At 45.8% G+C, this 18,298-nt stretch overlaps 1 protein-coding gene across 10 annotated transcripts in view; it reads left to right on the top strand.

Annotated features, from left to right (window-relative positions):
• Nucleotides 1-17,990, top strand: part of KCNN1 (potassium calcium-activated channel subfamily N member 1) — a 109,600-nt gene extending 91,610 nt beyond the window's left edge. For 9 of the 10 annotated variants that reach the window (XM_061601542.1, XM_061601545.1, XM_061601541.1 and 6 more), the window contains 2 exons: nt 6,331-6,400; nt 15,579-17,990. In XM_061601542.1, coding sequence (XP_061457526.1) covers nt 6,331-6,400; nt 15,579-15,851 — 343 coding nt within the window. In that variant the 3' untranslated portion in view covers nt 15,852-17,990. Of the gene's footprint in view, nt 1-6,330; nt 6,401-15,578 lie in introns of those variants that run through there. The other variant, XM_061601544.1, reaches the window with a different exon arrangement.
• Nucleotides 17,991-18,298: the final 308 nt, after the last annotated feature.

Genomic DNA, 18,298 nt, shown 5'->3' with positions numbered 1-18,298 from the left:
TGATTGACTGACATATAATATAATATAGTTGTGCGCCACCCCAATTTCTGAGTAATGTGAGACTTTAGAGCCATACGACAATGGAACCAATGACCTAGAGAGGTAGTGGGCTCTCCGACACTGGAGGCCTTCAAGGGGCAGCTGGACAGCCATATGTTGGGAATGCTTTGGTTTGGATTCCTGCATTGAGCAGGGGGTTGGAATCGATGGCCTTATGGGCCCCTTCCAACTCTAAGATTCTATGATTCTATGTCTTCTAGGGGTTCTTGTGCTTACCCAGGGTTTGGTTTCCTTGGAATAAAGTTCAGCAGAGACTGTGGTGTCTTATAGGAAATATGGTTTTTATTTACACATATTCACAACCTGTGCTTAAGATGGAAGGGTTCAAAGCATTAGCAGCCTGATAGATCTTACTTTTCCATCAGGCTTATAGGAGGCATCCTGAAGCCATTGTGTAGGGAGCAGGCCTCTCTGGGTGTCTCCCTAGTTCCCAACTTCTCCAGACTAGACAAAAAACACAAGCTTCTCCTTGTCTCCTGGATGGGGAGAGGAGAGCCCCTCACCTGAAAGAGTTCCCAAAGCTCCCTTTGGATATGCAGATGGACCATGCAATAAGTCCATTAACTTACAGGCTAGGTTATCAAGGGAAACTGGCCTGACCAGTGGAGCAGGTTTTTGCTTGCATATCCCAACTTCAGATACAAGATTATAGGCTTGCAGGGGACACCAAGAAATCATCTATCTCATTCCTCCATCTCGTGGGCCAGACACGTCATGGTCTCTGGGCTTGATAACAAATGTATGCCATACCCAAACTTCTATTTATTTATTTATTTATTATTTGATTTATATCCCACCCTTCCTCCCAGCAGGAGCCCTGAGCAGCAAACAAAAACACTAAAAGCAGACTTTAAAATACATTAAAACACAACAATTTTAAAAACATTTTTTTAAAGAAAGCTTTGAAAACATCTGAAAAAAGGTTAAAACATATTTTTTAAAAAAGGTTTAAAAACATATTAAAAAGCAATTCCAACACAGCAGCAGACTTCCTAACAAACTTAACAATACCAAAGTATAGGTAGACATTTTTGTTTGCCCTCCAAGATCCTGGATGGCATATTTGCCAAAGGCCCATCTGCACTGTGCATTTAAAGCAGTTTCATAATGCTTTAAACAGTTATGACATCCCCCAATGAATCCTGGGAGCCTTAGTTTGTGAAGGGTGCTGAGAGTTGCTAGGAAACCCCTATTCCCCTCGCAGAGCTACAATTCCCAGAGTGATTTAACAGTCAATGCCTCTTTCCCACCCTCCCCCTTATATGAGTGAAAATAACAGAAATGCATTATTTTAGGAGAAATCACTTGCAAATATGTGTAAAGGTAAAGGTGTCCCTGCACTTACAGTGTGAGTCGTTTCCGACTCTTAGGGGGACGTCTTGCGACGTTTACTAGGCAGACCGTATATATGGGGTGGGATTGCCAGTTCCTTCCCCGGCCTTTCTTTACCCCCTGCATATGCCGGGTACTCATTTTACCGACCACGGATGGATGGAAGGCTGAGTGGACCTCGACCCCTGTTACCGGAGATTCGACTTCCTCCTTCCGTTGGAATCGAACTCCAGCCGTGAGCAGAGCTTCGGCTGCGTTACCGCCACTTACCACTCTGCCACATCAAAACTGCACACAAAAATGTCTTTGTTTGGAGAAATTCACACTAAAATGCGGGAGAATTTTCACGAGGATTTGCTGCGGAACTGAAGTTTAGATTGGAAAAATGGAGAGAATCAAAATGGGAGGATCCTTCCATCCCTAAGAGAGAGCCACTTACCCCATTGTTTGATCCATTTTCCAACCTCTCACAGTGGTTGAGGTCTACTGTGCCTGATAGTGATGTGCGAGAATTTCGATGCAGTTTGCATTGCAAGCCAAAATTTGCACTTTCCGAAACAATGCAAGAAATGAAACGCCACCATCCTTCAAAATCCGCACTTGTTCAAATTTTGCAGTGCAGTTCGCCAACCAAACAATCTTTCCAAAAATGCGTGTATTGGGGAGAGTGTGCATACAAAGGAATACACGGGTGAAAATAATTTGCAAAAATGCATTATATGGCTTGCAAAAATGTGCACGTTAGTCAAAACAGCCTACAAAAAATTATTATTAGGAGAAATTCACACTAAAATGCTGCAGAATTTTCATGAGGTTTTTTATAAAAAAAAAACGCAAATTGCTGCAGAAATGTGGAGAACTGAATTTAAGATTGGGAAAATGAAAAACGGCAAGAACCAAAATGGGCTGATCTTTTCATCCTTGGTGCCTTATGGCTGTTCCCATTCCTTGGAGCATCTGTCCACAAACTGATGCCCTTCTGAGGCTTTGAACTTCCATTAGCCTCCAGCATGATCTGGCCATGCTGGCTGGAGTCCAAATCTGAAGGCGTCTAGGTTGGGGAAGGTGGACTTAGAAATTGCAATGTCTTTTTGTGGTTGGGGGGGTATTTGCCTTTGCTGGACACAAATCTCCCTGCCCCATTTTCCTGCAATCTGAGTGAGCAGACAGGTGGCATGTAAAATAATGTTCGAGTACTTGAAAGGTTGCCACACAGAGGAGGGCCAGGATCTCTGCTTGGTCATCCCAAAGTGCAAGACACAGAATAATGGGCTCAAGTGACAGAAAGCCAGATTTTGGCTGAACATCAGGAAAAACGTCCTAAAAACTTCCTTAGAGCGGTACAACAATGGAAACAATGACCTAGAGAGGTGGTGGGCTCTCCAACTTTGGAGCATCAAAGAGTTGGATTACTGCATTAAGCCAGGGGTTGGACTTGATGGCCTTATAGGCCCCTTCCAACTCTATGATTCTAGAGTGGAACAACATAGGAACAAATGACCTTGGGAGGTGGTGGGCTTTCCATCCCTGGAGGCCTTCAAGAAGCAGCTGTGCAGCCACCTGTTGGGGATGCTTTAAGTTGGATTCCTGTATTGAGCTGGGGGTTGGACTTGATGGCGTTATAGGCCCCTTCCAACTCTACAATTGTAATATTCTAATCTTACCTTTCCACGTTGCCCTATCCAAAGCCTTCCTCCCATGAGCGAAACCCTTTTGCACCAGGTAAACTTTCCTGGCAAATTCACACCTAGAGCTCATCTGGGGGGAAAATGCTATGAAACGATATGTGCATTTATTTTTGTACGCGTTTTTTTGGTTTGCATGCTGACCTTCGATAAGTCTCTTGAGGGAGGTTGACAAAGAAGCGACAGGACAGACAGATGTCGATATATCGAAATGCAATAAAAGGAGACCAGTCCACAAAACAGCCGCTTAAAAAAAACAAACTCATCATATGTTAAAAAGTTTTGGGAATTCCAAAGAGTCTTTGTGTGGTTCAGGAAACGTCAGGCGTCAGGGGGATTTTGTGGGTGTGCATTTATGTGCGTGCTGTGTGCACAGCCTTGCAGCAAGATGTAACGGAACAAAAAAACCCACTGCTTTCCATTCGTGGTCAGAGGACAGGATTGCAGCCGGATCACGCTGTTCAGAGCAAGCCTCCCTAAAGACAGCTCCCTATATTCCTTTGCATAATAGGGAGGCCCCCCACCTCCCAGTTTGTATGGTCGGTGCGTGTTGACCCTTCTGTTTTCCCCGCAGCACTCGGGATTTCGGCCACACACTTTGACCAGTGTCCTCAACTGGGGGTGGGTGGGAATCACTTAGTGATTGCCTGGCTGTATGTGATCCCCCCTCCCTCTCTCTCATGTTTATTTAAACCTCTGTTGTTGTTTTGTCTCTGTTCCCCCCTCCCCTTGCAGAGCCCAGAAGTAAGTTAATTTTTGTGTCGCCGCCTCTGCCTCTTTGTCAAATGCATGGTTTGTCCGTCTTATTTCCAGACTCTGGAAGGCCAAAGCCGGCCCCCATCCAGACATGCACATCTGAGCGCCTCACACACAGAGACACAGAGTTCGCCCTCATCTCTGGCTCGCTTCACCCCGGTCACCCTTTGCACACACACCCCAAATTTCACTCCGTTTGAAATTTGGACTGTGAGAGAGTCTCAGATTTTGGATTGTGGTAGCATGTTGGTTCTCTGCAATGTGCAAGTGCTGTGTTTATATTCCTCCTCTCCTCATGTCTCGGCTGTCTCCATACTCCTCTTTGCCTGTGACGGACGACGTTGCTTGGATCAGATACCAAGCAACGTGGCTTTCTAGAGCCATGCCCATTCATAAATAGGGGAATCACGCATTCTCCATTTCAAATCTCTTTCACACACATGCGTATGCTCCAGCCTGCTGGGAAACCCTTTCTAGTTTTGTTAAAGGTGCTGCCAGTCGCAGACAGGCAGAGCCCATCTGAAATGGAATATCCCCTTCCCAGGCACGAGGGACGGGTGAGAAATCCAATTCGGTTTGCATTTCAAGCAATTTACCAAATCCTCCCTTTCCAAAACGTCAGAACTGAAACACAGCCATCCTTCAACATTCGCACGTAGCTGACTTTTGCGATGCCGTTCTCCAACTCAGCAATGCATCTGTGAGGGGAAAGGGTGCATAAAAATGAATATATGAGTGAGAATAATGCCGATAAATACACTGCGTTAGGAGGCATGGCTTGCAAAAAATGTGCACATTAGTCAAAACTGCCTGCAAAAAAATGTGTTTACTAGGAGAAATTCTCACTAAAATGCTGGAGAATTTTCATGAGGATTAAAAAAAAAAAAAAGACATTAGCAAATTGCTGCCGAAATGTGGAGAACCGGACTTCAGATTCTAAGAGAACCGAAATAGATAGGTCTTTCCATCCCTGCTCAGTGCCCACCTCACGGTCCCAATTTCCGGATAAACCAGACCAGAAAAGGTCCCTCAAAGCAAGCCACCCAACCTCTCCCTATGCCTTTCAGATGTTTTAGAGGAGAAATGTGTTCCGTTTGCATTTTCATGTGAGCCCTGACCAAATCCACCCTCCCCGAAACCAGTGCGCGAAAAGCGCACCTTCTAGGTAAAACTGTGTACAAACGTGTATTTTAGGAGATAAGTGCAGAAAAAATGGCTCCAGATTTTTATGCGGACTTTAAACAAAAAATGGAAATGCATGTGAAGATGGGCTGAAGCAAACTTCAGATTAAAAAAAAGAGAGAGAAATGGAGAGGAACCAACATTGACATGTCGGCCCATCCCTAACTACAGTTACTATCAGCCCCAGCGAGCATGGCTGTAGGGTGCTTGCACTGATGGGAGCACAGCTGCCGCTAGTATTGCACAGCCTTGCTACCTGGGGCTCATGGGAGCTGTAGTCCAAACCATTTGGAGGGCCCCAGCTCGGGAAAGGCTCAGCTAGTCTGAAATCCTTGAGCCAGATTCTTCAGCAGGAAGCCCACCGGTACATAGGTGACAGCATTTCCATGTTGTTCTCTGGCGCTCAGAGGTATATACTGCCTCTGGACCTGGAGGTTCTATATTGCTGTCCTGGGTAACAGAGTGTATAGACCTCTCCTCCTCAATAAATCAGTTTAACCCTTTAAAAGACCAGAAAAAGAGTCATCCTGAATCAGCAGGGTTCATCTAGCTCAGGAGTGGAGAACCTTGGGCCCAGGGGCCAGATGTGGCCCTCCAGGCCTCGCTTTATGGCCCTCAAGTTTTCCCACCTCTGATCCTTGACCCAGCCCAACCAGATGCCAATAAGCAAAGCACAACTGTCAGAGTATTCCAAGGTAGGCTGCTCCTAACGCAGGCAGTAACATTTATATATAATAGGCCACTCCTCCATGAATTTGAAAGCCATCGAAGAAATCTAGCACGTCTTGCAGCCGAAAACCCCATAAATGATCAGCATCCTGGCTATGTATTTACAAACTTTTAAAGCCCCTTTTCTCGAGGGGGGGGGAGAGGAAGCCCCCGTAGCTGTGTACAAAATATCAAGGACGATCAAGCTGATATTTTAAAGCAGCACCAGCCCATAAAGAGTGCTAAGGAGAGAAGGGATAGCTCTAAAATATCGAACGGCGGGAAAACCCACTGAGCGACCGACTGGGTTGCAACAGGAAGGCCTTCACCAATCACCTAAAGCCTAAAGAGATGGAGGGTCACCCTGGGCCTAGAGAGCGCTCCTCTCTAAGCTGTCCACGCCCATGCCATTGGCTAGCTGCATGTGTGCGTGCGTGTCCCGCATTTGGATCCACCAAGGGGGTGGGATCCGGACTTGTGTGCATGTCTGTCTTTGGTGATGGCGAAATCTCTCTCTTTTTTCTCATTCCCTGAGCTTTCCACCAACAGACTGCTGTTTCACCCGACCCACCCAGTTTTAATTACGGTTGTCAATTTTGCGTTCCAGGCTGAGGAGCGTGAAGATGGAGCAGAGAAAACTCAGCGACCAGGCCAACATGCTCGTGGATTTATCGAAGGTTAGCTGGGCCCGCGTGCTGGCCATCTTGGTCCGGGTGGTGGGAGCACTGGGCGACGAATAGCCTCTGCTTTTGGGTGGCTGTGTCTGGAGAAAGGGCCAGAGCACCTGCTTTGCATGCAGAAGGTCCCGGCATCTTCAGGTAGGGCCGGGAATGTCCCCTACCTGAAACTTTGGAGAGCCACTGCCGCTTGACAATACTGAGCTCAATGAACCAACGGTCCAGTTCAGGACAAGGCAGCTTTCTATACTGCTCGCATACCTGCCACCAGTGAGATGATGGTGTCAAAGGGCGGCGTCAAAGGGCTTCGCTCCTTTGGGGAAGGCACTTGGATGGGGGGGCAGCCGAGGGAAGGCAAAGACGCGAAGCCCTTCCGCCTTACAAGAATTTGCCTAGTGAAGCCTCTGGTGAGAGTAGGGGATGCCCAGGGGAGACGCAGACATGGGCTGAATTGCACTGCAGCCCCAAAATTTGGTCTATTCCCCATTTCGATACTGTTGAGATGCTTTGAGAACAAGATGATTCATCCTGTTTTCTGATGTACTTCCTTCCCTCTTTGCTTGTTTCCCTGGATCTTAATGGCTCTTAATTTAACAAATTCCCTATTCGTTAATTTATATATATACATATATATATGGAAATGGTCTGCCTTCAAGTCGATTCTGACTTATGGCGGCCCTATGAATAGGGTTTTCATTGTAAGCGGTATTCAGAGAGGGTTTACCATTGCCTCCCTCTGAGGCTGAGAGGCAGTGACTGGTCCAAGGTCACCCAGTGTGCTTCATGGCTGTGTGGGGATTCGAACTCTGGTCTCCCAGGTTGTAGTCCAGCACCTTAACCACTACACCACACTGGCTCTCATCTATATCACTATATATATATGTGTGTGTATATATATATATCTATATAGATAATAGTACTCAGTCAAGTCAAATCTTTTTTGTTACGGTCAATGCCCAGCATAAAATAGAGACATAAAACTCTCAAAAGAGAAGATTATCCTAATATTACAGAAGACTAGAATGCAACAAAATGGGGCAGAATAAAATAGGATAAGTATGAGTTCCAAGAGAAAGAAAAATTACGAGATGGATTGGGTCAGTTCCTGGCGAGTTTTGCTCGCTGCAGCACAAAATTTGGCAACACTAAAAGTCATAGATGTATTTTGGCCAGAAAGGAGTAGAGAAACGTAGGATGCATCTGATCATCCAGGGGATTTTGGTAGGAGAGGTTCGCTTAGAGATCTGTGTAGATCACGATAGAATGAGCAGTACAGGAGGACATGGGCCACCGTATCCCTCTCCAGGGTCACCGCTTGTGCCTATGGTAAGGGATTTTTTGATATCTTCTCCCCAAAACTGCTCAGGGGAGGACATTAAAACACGCCATTGTAAAAGCCCTGCGATGTTTTTGGACCGAAAATGCAAAAGGGTAATTTGCAGCTTTATTGGGCTGGAGTACTACATACGGTAATACCTCCGTTAACAAATCCTCCAGGAAGGAAGCTCCTTTTAAGGAAGGCTTTTTTTAAGGTGAAACTGACCAGTGTTGCTTTGCTGTGCCTAAACTGACCAGCCTGTGCCTTTGCTTTAAGGTGAAACTGATCGGCCTGTGTCATTGCTTTGCTATCAATAAACTTACAAGCCTTTGCTTTCAGGTGAAACTGGCCAGCCTGCTCTGCTAGGGTGAAACTGACAAGCCTGTGCTTTTGCTTTAAGGTGAAACTAACTAGTCTGTACCTTTGCTTTAAGGTGAAACTGACCAACCTGTGTCTTTGCTTTGCTGTCAATAAACTGATAAGCCTGTGCCTTTGCTCTGCTAGGGTGAAACTGACAAGCCTGTGTCTTAGATCTCTTGCTTTCTCCCCGGGGCGGGGTGGGAAGGTTCCAATACCATTCACATGGGGGGGTGATGGGTAGGTACCCTTTGAAGCCCCTGTTGAAGCTGCCCCCACTATCTATGAGCAGTTGTAGGAACCTATCCCTATTCTTTCCATGTTATTCCTACCTCTGCTACCAAAGTTTCTGTTAAAGAAGTAATGTCCAGGAGCTGATCTACTTTGTTAACTGAGGTATTACTGTATACTATAATAGCACTACTTATTTATTTATTTATTTATTTATTTTTATTTATTTGTTGAATTTCTATACCGCCCGACTAGCATAGCTCTCTGGGTGGTGTACAACAGAGAAATATAAATATACACAATATTTAATTTGTTTGTTTGTTTGTTTGTCTGTTGTTGTGTGAATGAGATTGAGTGGATGTGTGTGTGTCTTTGTGTTTATGTTGTTTAAGTGTTTTGTTGTGTTAGTTTTATTCTAAGATGTGCCTGGGAGAACATACCTCGGGTTTAGCAAGGAGTTTTTCAGGGGGCCCAATTAACGTTGTGACGGGTAATGGGAGGTACGGTGTTGGGAGGAGAACGTGCCAGGTAAGGGGAACTCGTCCCAGACAAGTTGTGTCTGTGCCTTGTTCTGGTTCTCCTTATATCCACAGGATTGTTGGTTGTACTGTCAGCCAGCTCTCGGATCTCCAGGTGCTGCTTTTAAATGCTAGGTCGGTCATTAATAAAAAACCCCTTATCCACGATTTGATTGTGGAGAAGGGCGCTGACCTTGTGTGCATTACCGAGACCTGGGTGGGTGAGGAGGGAGGAGTTGCTCTTTCCCAGCTTTGCCCACCTGGGTATTCGGTGTAGCACTGTGGTAGATCTGAGGGCCGGGGAGGCGGGGTTGCTGTGGTCTATCGGAGTTTTTTCTCTCTCACCAAGCACCCTGTCCAGTCGGCGACTGGTTTGGAGTGTCTTCATCTTGTGTTGGGCCATGGAGACAGATTGGGAATACTGTTGGTGTACCGCCCACCTTGCTGCCCAACGGCTTCCCTAGCTGAGCTGACGGAGATAGTCTCGGAGGTATTGTTGAGGTCCCCCAGACTGGTGGTACTGGGTGATATCAACATTCATGCCGAGGCTGTCTTGTTCGGGGTGGCTCAGGACTTCATGGCCTCCATGACAACCATGGGGCTGTCTCAAGTTGTTACTGGCCCTACGCATGTATCAGGACATACTCTTGATTTGATCTTCGCCACTGGTCATGGAGATGGTGATCTGAGGGTGGGGTATTTTTCATCTACCCCATTGTCATGGACAGATCACCGCTTGCTGAGCTTTAGACTCACGACAGCCCTTTCCCTCTGCAGAGGTGGGGGACCTATTAAGTTGGTCCGCTCCCGGAGGCTTATGGATCCTGTTGCTTTCCAGAGTGCTCTGGGAGTTTTTCCAGCTGATAGTACTGGCGCTCCTGTCGAGGCCATGGTCGACCTGTGGAATACGGAGATGACCCGGGCCATTGACATGATTGCCCCCACGCGCCCCCTTCGGTGCAGAACTCAAACAGCACCGTGGTATACCCCGGAGCTGAGAGTGATGAAGCAAGAGAGAAGGAGGCTAGAGTGCAGGTGGAGGCGAACTCCTGATGGATGCAGTCATTCTTTGGTGAGTGCCTCCACTAAGGCGTATGTAAAAGCGGTTAGGGCGGCAAAAAAGTCTTACTTTGCTGCCACCATTAGATCATCTCTTTGCCGCCCAGCGGAGCTTTTTAGGGTGGTATGAGGGCTCTTACATTCTGCCCCTCATGATACTAAAGAAACATCAGAAGCCCGCTGCAATGAATTTGCAGAGCACTTCCAAGACAAGATTGCTTGCATCCGTCGGGACTTAGACTCTGATGTTATTACAGATGATTCCATTGGAGTGTCCAGAGCGTGGTCTTGTCCTTCATTGTTGGATGAATTTCAGTTGCTGCAGCTTGAGGAAGTGGACAAGGTGCTTGGAATGGTGCGGGCGACCACGTCCGCCCTGGATCCTTGCCCATCTTGGCTGGTGAAGGCCGGCAGGGCTGTAACCACCGGCTGGGCCAAAGAGGTGATAAATGCCTCCTTGAGAGAGGGAGTAGTCCCTGGTAGTCTCAAGGAGGCAGTAGTGAGACCACTTTTGAAGAAACCTTCTTTGGACCCAGATGTTCTGAACAACTACAGGCCGGTGGCGAATGTCCCTTTTTTGGGCAAGGTCTTGGAACGGGTGGTCGCCGGCCAGCTCCAGGCGCTTTTGGATGAAACCGATTATCTGGATCCGTTTCAATCCGGTTTTAGGCCCGGTTTTGGCACCGAAACAGCCTTGGTCACCCTGTATGATGACCTTTGTCGGGAGAGGGACAGGGGGAGTGTGACTCTGTTGATTCTCCTTGATCTCTCAGTGGCGTTTGATACCATCGACCATGGTATCCTTCTGGGGAGGCTCGCGGAGTTGGGAGTTGGGGGCACTGCTTGGCAGTGGCTCTGCTCCTACTTAGCGGATCATCGCCAGAAGGTAGTGCTTGGGGAACACTGCTCGACACCCTGGACTCTCCATTGTGGAGTCCCTCAGGGGTCGGTCTTGTCCCCCATGCTTTTCAACATCTACATGCAGCTGCTGGGTGCGGTCATCAGGAGTTTTGGAGTGCGTTGCCATCAGTATGCTGATGACATGCAACTCTACTTCTCCTTTTCACCTTCTTCAGGTGAGGCTGTTGATGTGCTGAACCGTTGCCTGACCGCGATAATGGACTGGATGAGAGCTAATAAACTGAAACTCAATCCAGACAAGACTGAGACACTGTTGGTGAGCTCTTTACCTGCCCAGATGGTGGATGTTCAGCCTGTTCTAGTTGGGGTTACACTCCCCTTGAAGGAACAGGTTCGTAGTTTGGGGGGCCTTTTTGACCCTTCCTTGTCGCTTGAGGCTCAAGTGGCCTCGGTGGCGCGGAATGCGTTTTACCATCTTCGCTTAGTAGCCCAACTACGCCCCTATCTGGACAGTGATGATCTCGCCTCTGTTGTTCACGCTCTGGTAACTTCTAGATTGGACTACTGTAATGCGCTCTACGTAGGGCTGCCCTTGAAGACCGTTCGGAAACTTCAGCTAGTGCAAAATGCGGCAGCCAGGTTGTTGACGGGGACCCATTGGTCCGCGCATATAACACCTGTCCTGGCCCGTTTGCACTGGCTACCTATTCGTTTCCGAGCCAGATTCAAGGTGCTGGTTTTGAGCTATAAAGCCTTACACGGTGTGGGACCGCAATATCTGATGGAACGCCTCTCCCGCTATGAACCTACCCGTTCACTTCATTCAGTATCTAAGGCCCTCCTCCGGGTACCAACCCATCAGGATGCCCGGAGGATTGTTATTAGATCCAGGGCCTTTTCTGTGGTGGCCCCCGAACTATGGAACAGCTTACCTGAGGAGATACGCCTGGCGCCTACGGTACTTTCTTTTAGGCGCCAGGTTAAGACCTGGTTATACTCCCAGGTATTTTAACGTTCATGTTTTATATTTAATGTTTTTATTCTACTTTGTTGTGATTTGTATGTTTTATTGTAACTTTGTATTTTAACTCTGCTGTTCACCACAGAGCTATTCGCTATGGGCGGTCTATAAATAAAATAAAATAAATAAATAAAATAAATAAATATAAATATACACAATAAAATCCAATAAATCAGTGCAAGGGACATGTATATAAAAATCCACAAATCTAAAATCAATTACAACATATTTAAAACTAAAGAACTAAAAAACTAAAAAGCTAAAATGCCTGAGAAAAGAGGAAGGTTTTAACTTGGCGCCGAAAAGATAACAACATCGGCGCCAAGCACACCTCATCGGGAAGACTATTCCACTGTTCGGGGGCCACCACTGAGAAGGCCCTAGTTCTTGTTACCGTCCTCCGAGCTTCCCTATGAGTCAGAACTCAGAGGAGGGCCTTCGATGTTGAACGTAGTGTACAGGCAGGTTCATATCGGGAGAGGCGTTCCAGCAGGTATTGCGGTCCCACACCGTATAAGGCTTTATAGGTTAAAACCAGCACTTTAAATCTGGCCCAGAAGCATATTGGTAGCCAGTGCAAGCGGGCCAGAACAGGTGTTATATGTTCAGACCGCTTGGTCCTCGTTATCAGTCTGGCCGCCGCGTTCTGCACAAGCTGTAGCTTCCGAACCGTCTTCAAAGGCAGCCCTACGTAGAGTGCATTGCAGTAATCCAATCGAGAGGTTACCAGAGCATGGACAACTGAGGTGAGGTCCTCCCTGTCCAGATAGGAACGTAGCTGGGCTACCAACCGAAGTTGGTAGAACGCATTCCGTGCCACCGAGGCTACTTATGTAATTATCAAATAGTAATGGAAGTTATTTACTTATTTACTCATAGAATTTCTACCCAGTCCTTTAGCCAAAAAGCCTCTCAGAGCAGCTTACCAAAAAAAAAACACCAGTTTGAAGACAGTCCCTGCCTTCAGGCTCCCAATTTAAAAGGACATGACACAAGAGGAAAAAGAGAGGAGGAGGGCAAAGCGCGCTCAAGCACAAGTTCTTTTTTTTTCAATTAATTTTTATTCAAATTTTCAAAATCAAGACAATACAAAAAGAAAAACACAAATTAAAACTAATACAATAAAAAGAAACAAAAACAAAAAAAACTATTGACTTCCAATTTGTCATAGTTCAGCTATAGGTCTATAATATATAACAAACCTGTCTCTTGATAAATTATAAAATCACCTTCCTCCAGCAGTTATCTTAGTTGGTATCAAATCTCATTAACATCATATCATTTTATTCTTCTACAAAAAGTCAAAGAGAAGTTTCCAATCCTTGAGATATATGTCCATCAATTTTTTTTTAGATAGACATGTCAATTAATCCAACTCTTCAAATCTATTAAATCCAGTAATTTCAAATCGCTCTTCTTCCTTTATCCGTGTTGATTCCATCTTCCATCTTTACGCACCCAATAATCTTGCTGTCATAGTCATATAATAAGAGTCTGATAGGGATTTCCTTCATCACAAATATTTTCTTGCCATCATTTCCGAACGTATCACTGAAGTATTGTTGCAGAACCGCATCTCTGTTCCTCTTTTTTATAGAATGCACTAGCACATCTCTTGAAGGGTTTTTCATTGTCACAAAACAGGAATTAATTCTGTAAACTTTCTCCATTTCAAGTTCCATCAAATCCTTCCAGTCCATGAATTTTTTCGAACCGATGATATCTTTATCTCCAATCTCTTCACCAATTCCTTCAGGGACAGCGCTGAATTCCAAACAGTAATATTTGTCTCCAGGATCCATCACAGCCAGGAAATCCAAATCTTTTTCCAAGACCATATTTAATCCAATCTCCAGGGCTTGAACCTTCCCTTTAATTTTTCTTTCATCCTTTTTTAATTTTCCAAATTTATCTTTGTTCTCCTTTCTCATAGAATCCTGAATTTCTTTCAGCTCCTGTCTCATTTTGCCAAATTCACTTATCATCACTTGTCTGTTATGTCTGAGTTCTTGTTTTGTTAACTTAATCTCATTCATTATTTTCTGAAACATATCTAAAGAGAAAGTCCCTTCTTGTACATCCATGATCTCAACCACCTTCTTGATTGTCATTCTTAAAACCAAAAAAAACACAATCCCTTCAATTTCCAATGTCCCAAGCAAAGAACAGTTTATTTCTTTATCCAGTTACAAAGGAGTTAATCTTTCAAGCCAGCTGACGTCACCCTCTAGACAAGACGAACTGCCTTATCTCTTGTATGTCCAAAAGTGCCAAAACAACTTTAATTCACAGCATCCAAATAATTAGTAGCAGGAAGAATGAGCAGATTCGTCAAAAAAAAAAAAGTAAACCAGAAAAAATAGTCCCAGACATATATTACTCAAAAGTCTTATAAATCAAAAAAAAAATCTCTTTAAATTAGAAACCCCTCAGCCGTTTGTAATCTTTATAATGCTGAATTCCATGCCAGCTTTTTGCAATAAAAATAAAGATAAACTATTTCTATTTTCTTCCCCTTAGCTCCGTGAATAAAAGAGAAAGCTATGACTCACCCAGGGTTTCTTAATTGCTGGTTCTTTGACAAATCTCTTTAGCTGTATTGATAACAAAATAATGAGAAAAGACAGGAGAATGCTTGCCTGTTAATCCGTTTTTCTTTGAAGAAAAAAAAACGGCTCACTTAATCAGTTGAGCTGGTTGGAAATCCTAGCTCCATCCGAGCTGCTGGAAGACCTTCTTTCGCAGAATTCCAGCCTCCAACAAACACAACAAAGCTCTGTGGAAAATCTCTATGTTTCTTCCTTATCCGGAAGAAATTTTCCCCAGTCAAAAAGTCCTTCTGACTGGTTTTAAAACTGAAAAAGTTTCCACCAAGACGGGAGCCCGTCCCAGAGGCAGCACAGGCGGAGCGATCCTCCTGGGAAGTCCGCTCAAGCACAAGTTCTTAAAGTTACAGCCGAAGTATTTTTATGCTATTTTATGTTCACCGCCCAGAGAGCTATTGCTAGTCGGGCGGTATATAAATTTAATAAATAAATAAATAAATAAATAAATAAATAAATAAATAAATAAATAAATAAATAAATAGTTCTGGCTGCCTTGACCTTAACAGTGACAGTTATAATTAATTAAGACTGTGTAATTATTAGTATGGTTAGACACTCAACTTTCTTGTGACAGACGTTTAATTGCTGTGAACCACGTGGGACACGTGGTGGGAAAATGAACATTGTTTTTTTTCTTAACAAAGAAACATCAGATGACAAGAAAGGCTCGCTCCTTCTGAATAAAGGGCTGGTTTAAACCGGAACATAGGAAGCCATCTTATCCTGAGTAAGACGGGTGGTTCATCTAGCTTACTACTGTCTACACTGACTGGCAGTGGCTCTCCAGGGTTTCGGCAGGGAGTTTTTCCCAGCCCTACCTCGAGATGCTGCTGGGGATTGAAACTGGGGCCTTCTGCATGCCAACCAGGTGCTCTGCCACTGACTGGGCTGATAGGTGTTGAGACTCCAGCAAGATCTGGAGGGCACCACACTGGCGACCCTTAGATAAGGCCTTGAACGTCGCCAGCAAGCAATCTGCAGCTCTTGAACTCTCCCCTGGGAAATGCTGTGCGCTGCTGAAGACGGCCCCTACAGAAACACAAGCTCCATCCCTTCTATTCCTAGGGAGCAACGTGTTGTTGTGTCAGCCAGGAAGCAGCCAAGCTCCCTTGATGGGTGGGGTGGGGTTCAGGAGGATGTTGGGGTCCATCTCCCCCTCCCCCTCTCCTTGCCACCACCAAATCTCTTTCCTCTTGCCTCCCGGCAGACGCAGAACGTCATGTATGACATGGTGTCGGAACTGCAGGAGCGCCACGAGGAGCTGGAGAAGCGCATCGGCGCCTTGGAGGGCAAAATTGACATGCTGGGCTTGACCCTCCACACCCTGCCTAGCCTTGTCAGCCAAGCCATCCGTCAGCAGCAGTGGGCCCTGCCCCACCCTGGTGGGACCTCCAACAGCTCCGAACGCTCCTTGTGGACTCCCACCCGCCGGCGCAAATCTCCCTCCACTGCACCCCACACATCCTCGGAGAGCGGGTGACATGAGCTTTGTGTCGCAGGGGGGCGCCCCTTTGAATTACTTATATCTATCTATCTGTATCTCTCTATGGCCATTGTGTGGCCGGTTTCCCTCTGAGCTTTTTTTCTGGAAAGCCCGGTATACTTTTACACCAACCTCGCCGCGTTCGTTGTGCTGAGCTGAAGGTGTGCTGTGGAGGACTCCTCGGGCGTGGGAAGCGGATTGCTGTCCCGGTTCCAATGTAACATTATGCAAAACTGGGGACTTGGGGGGGAGGGGAATCCTGTGTAAAAATTGGACAGATTTCATGACTTTTTCTTTTCTTTTTGTTCATTCACTCGCCCTTCCAGTGTTAGCCATTTTGTGGCTGGCCACGCCATCCACAGTGGCCATCTTGTGCTGGCCCCCATGGCTGAGTTTCAATGTTCCAGATGTACCCACAGGCTCCCAAAGGTTGAGGATCTCCTGGGCAAAGAGATTGTTCTCCCTCCATCCCTTCTCCTCTTCCTGTCCTGTTCCCAAAATTAAAGGAAGGAGGAATCCACTTAGATGCCCCGAAATGTCTGGAAAGGCCAATTCCTCACAAATCTACGTAGATTTAACATTTTTGGAGCATTATGTACATGGAAGGCTCTGAGACAGTTATGACCGTCTGCATGTTTTTTTGATATGTTTCCAAAGTCCATTCCATCCCTGGGGCCCATGTTATGAAACAGGACTGGAGGGCCTTTTTGATCCTGAGGGCCACATTCCCTGCTGGGGAATCTCCCGGAGGCCACATGCCAGTGGAGCCAGAGGCAAACGTTGGCAGAGCAATGTATGTAAAGTTCACTTCTGCAGCGCAGGCTATATGCTACACATGCCTCTCTCTGTCTTCCATCCTTGATCAGAGTTCAAGGACACCTTTCCAGGCAGACATAAACATTTGGGTTACAAAGCAGGCCAGTGAGGAATGTGGCCTGAGCTTCTCCACCCCTGTTTTAAAGAAAGAAATATTGTGTTGCAGGGGCCTATTGGCTAGCATCTGCGATGTCAACAGTGGCCAGCAGCACACTTCATACCTGACCCCCTACCCACCAAAGCAGGCTTGTGACTGCTTTTAAAGGTTTTTATTTTTTAAAAGCTTTCCTTTTTTTAAAAAAAAAAAGTAAGATGAAACACAAACATGTATATTCCATTATGCGGTTCGTTGAAAGAGAAAAACAAAACAACTTTTTTTTTTTAATGCTGGAGACAGAGAAAGTTCTACTCTCTCCAACATTGGGATGAATGCTTTCTGGGTTTGGAATAAGTTTAGAATCCAAGAACAAGGCTGTAAAAACTATCCTAAAGCAAACTAGCTCACTCTCTCTGATAACATCCCATCATGGGGAATCTGCAGGCACCATCCCACCAAAAGGAGATCTCAAGGGGAAGCCAGCTTTAGCAGAAGTGGTACCAAGTGGATGCGGCCACACCATAAAAGGGGCGATGGCAGCTCACTTTGCACTTTGCACGAGATCAGGAGCACCCATGTTACACTGAAAATGGCCCACCAGATTTGAGGGGGGAGGCATGCATCTCCTTTCCAATATGAGGTGCTTGGATTGAATGGGAAGCCCGCTAATGTCCTCTTCCGCCTTTGTGACTTAGCACAGAAAAAGTTTCTGGGTTTTTCTTTATAAACATATTGCCCCATTTCTCTCTCATACAAACACGCACACACTTTTTCTTTCCTTCCAGTTTGATTTTCCAATTGTATGGGTTTCTTTAAAAAAAAAAAACAGCCTCTCTAGCTTTCTGTTCTTGAATCAAAAATGAATGTGTGTGAGTTTTGCATGGTGGGGTTGCATTCAACCAAGTCCTACCCAGAGCAGACCCAATGAAGTCAATAGGCATGACTAACTTTGGTCCATTCATTCCAGTGGGTCTACTCTGAGTAGGGATTGGTTGCCTATATCCCAGAAATTAGAAACCCCAACACAACCTTTTCTAAAAAATAAGGATTAGAAAAATACCACGGATGATCCAAAGTTAAGCTTTTTATTTCCCCCCGTTTAAGTTCCTTTGGTTTCAAATTGGGGCTGATTTGTAAGGATACACTAAAGAGCGTAAGAAGAGACTTTCAGGATGGTCCTGTCTGGCGTTCCCCATCCCACAGTGACATGTGGGATGCTCACAAAGGCAATAAACCTCCTCCTCTTGTATGTGTGCAAGCGTCTTGTATTCCACGGTAGACTGCCTCTGGACGCAGAGGCTCCACTCGGCTTGTCACAGCCGATAAGTGTTGCAAAACCTTTCCTGCTCTGTGAATTTGCCTCATCGCCTTTTAGTAAGAGTAGCCCTGCTATATCAAACCAAAGCGCCGTTGACTCTGGAATACTGTCCCCAGCAGTGACCAATCAGGATGCCTCAGGGAAATGAAAGCAGTATAGCCCTCCCTTCCTGTTGCTCCACCCCACTCCAGCATCTGGTGTTATTCAGTGGTA

Source organism: Rhineura floridana, chromosome 18 (genome assembly GCF_030035675.1).
Source record: "Rhineura floridana isolate rRhiFlo1 chromosome 18, rRhiFlo1.hap2, whole genome shotgun sequence".
In the NCBI taxonomy this organism is placed as follows: Eukaryota; Metazoa; Chordata; class Lepidosauria; order Squamata; family Rhineuridae; genus Rhineura; species Rhineura floridana.
The sequence above is the reverse complement of the archived record's forward strand: the minus strand, read 5'-3'. Positions and strand labels throughout refer to the sequence as shown.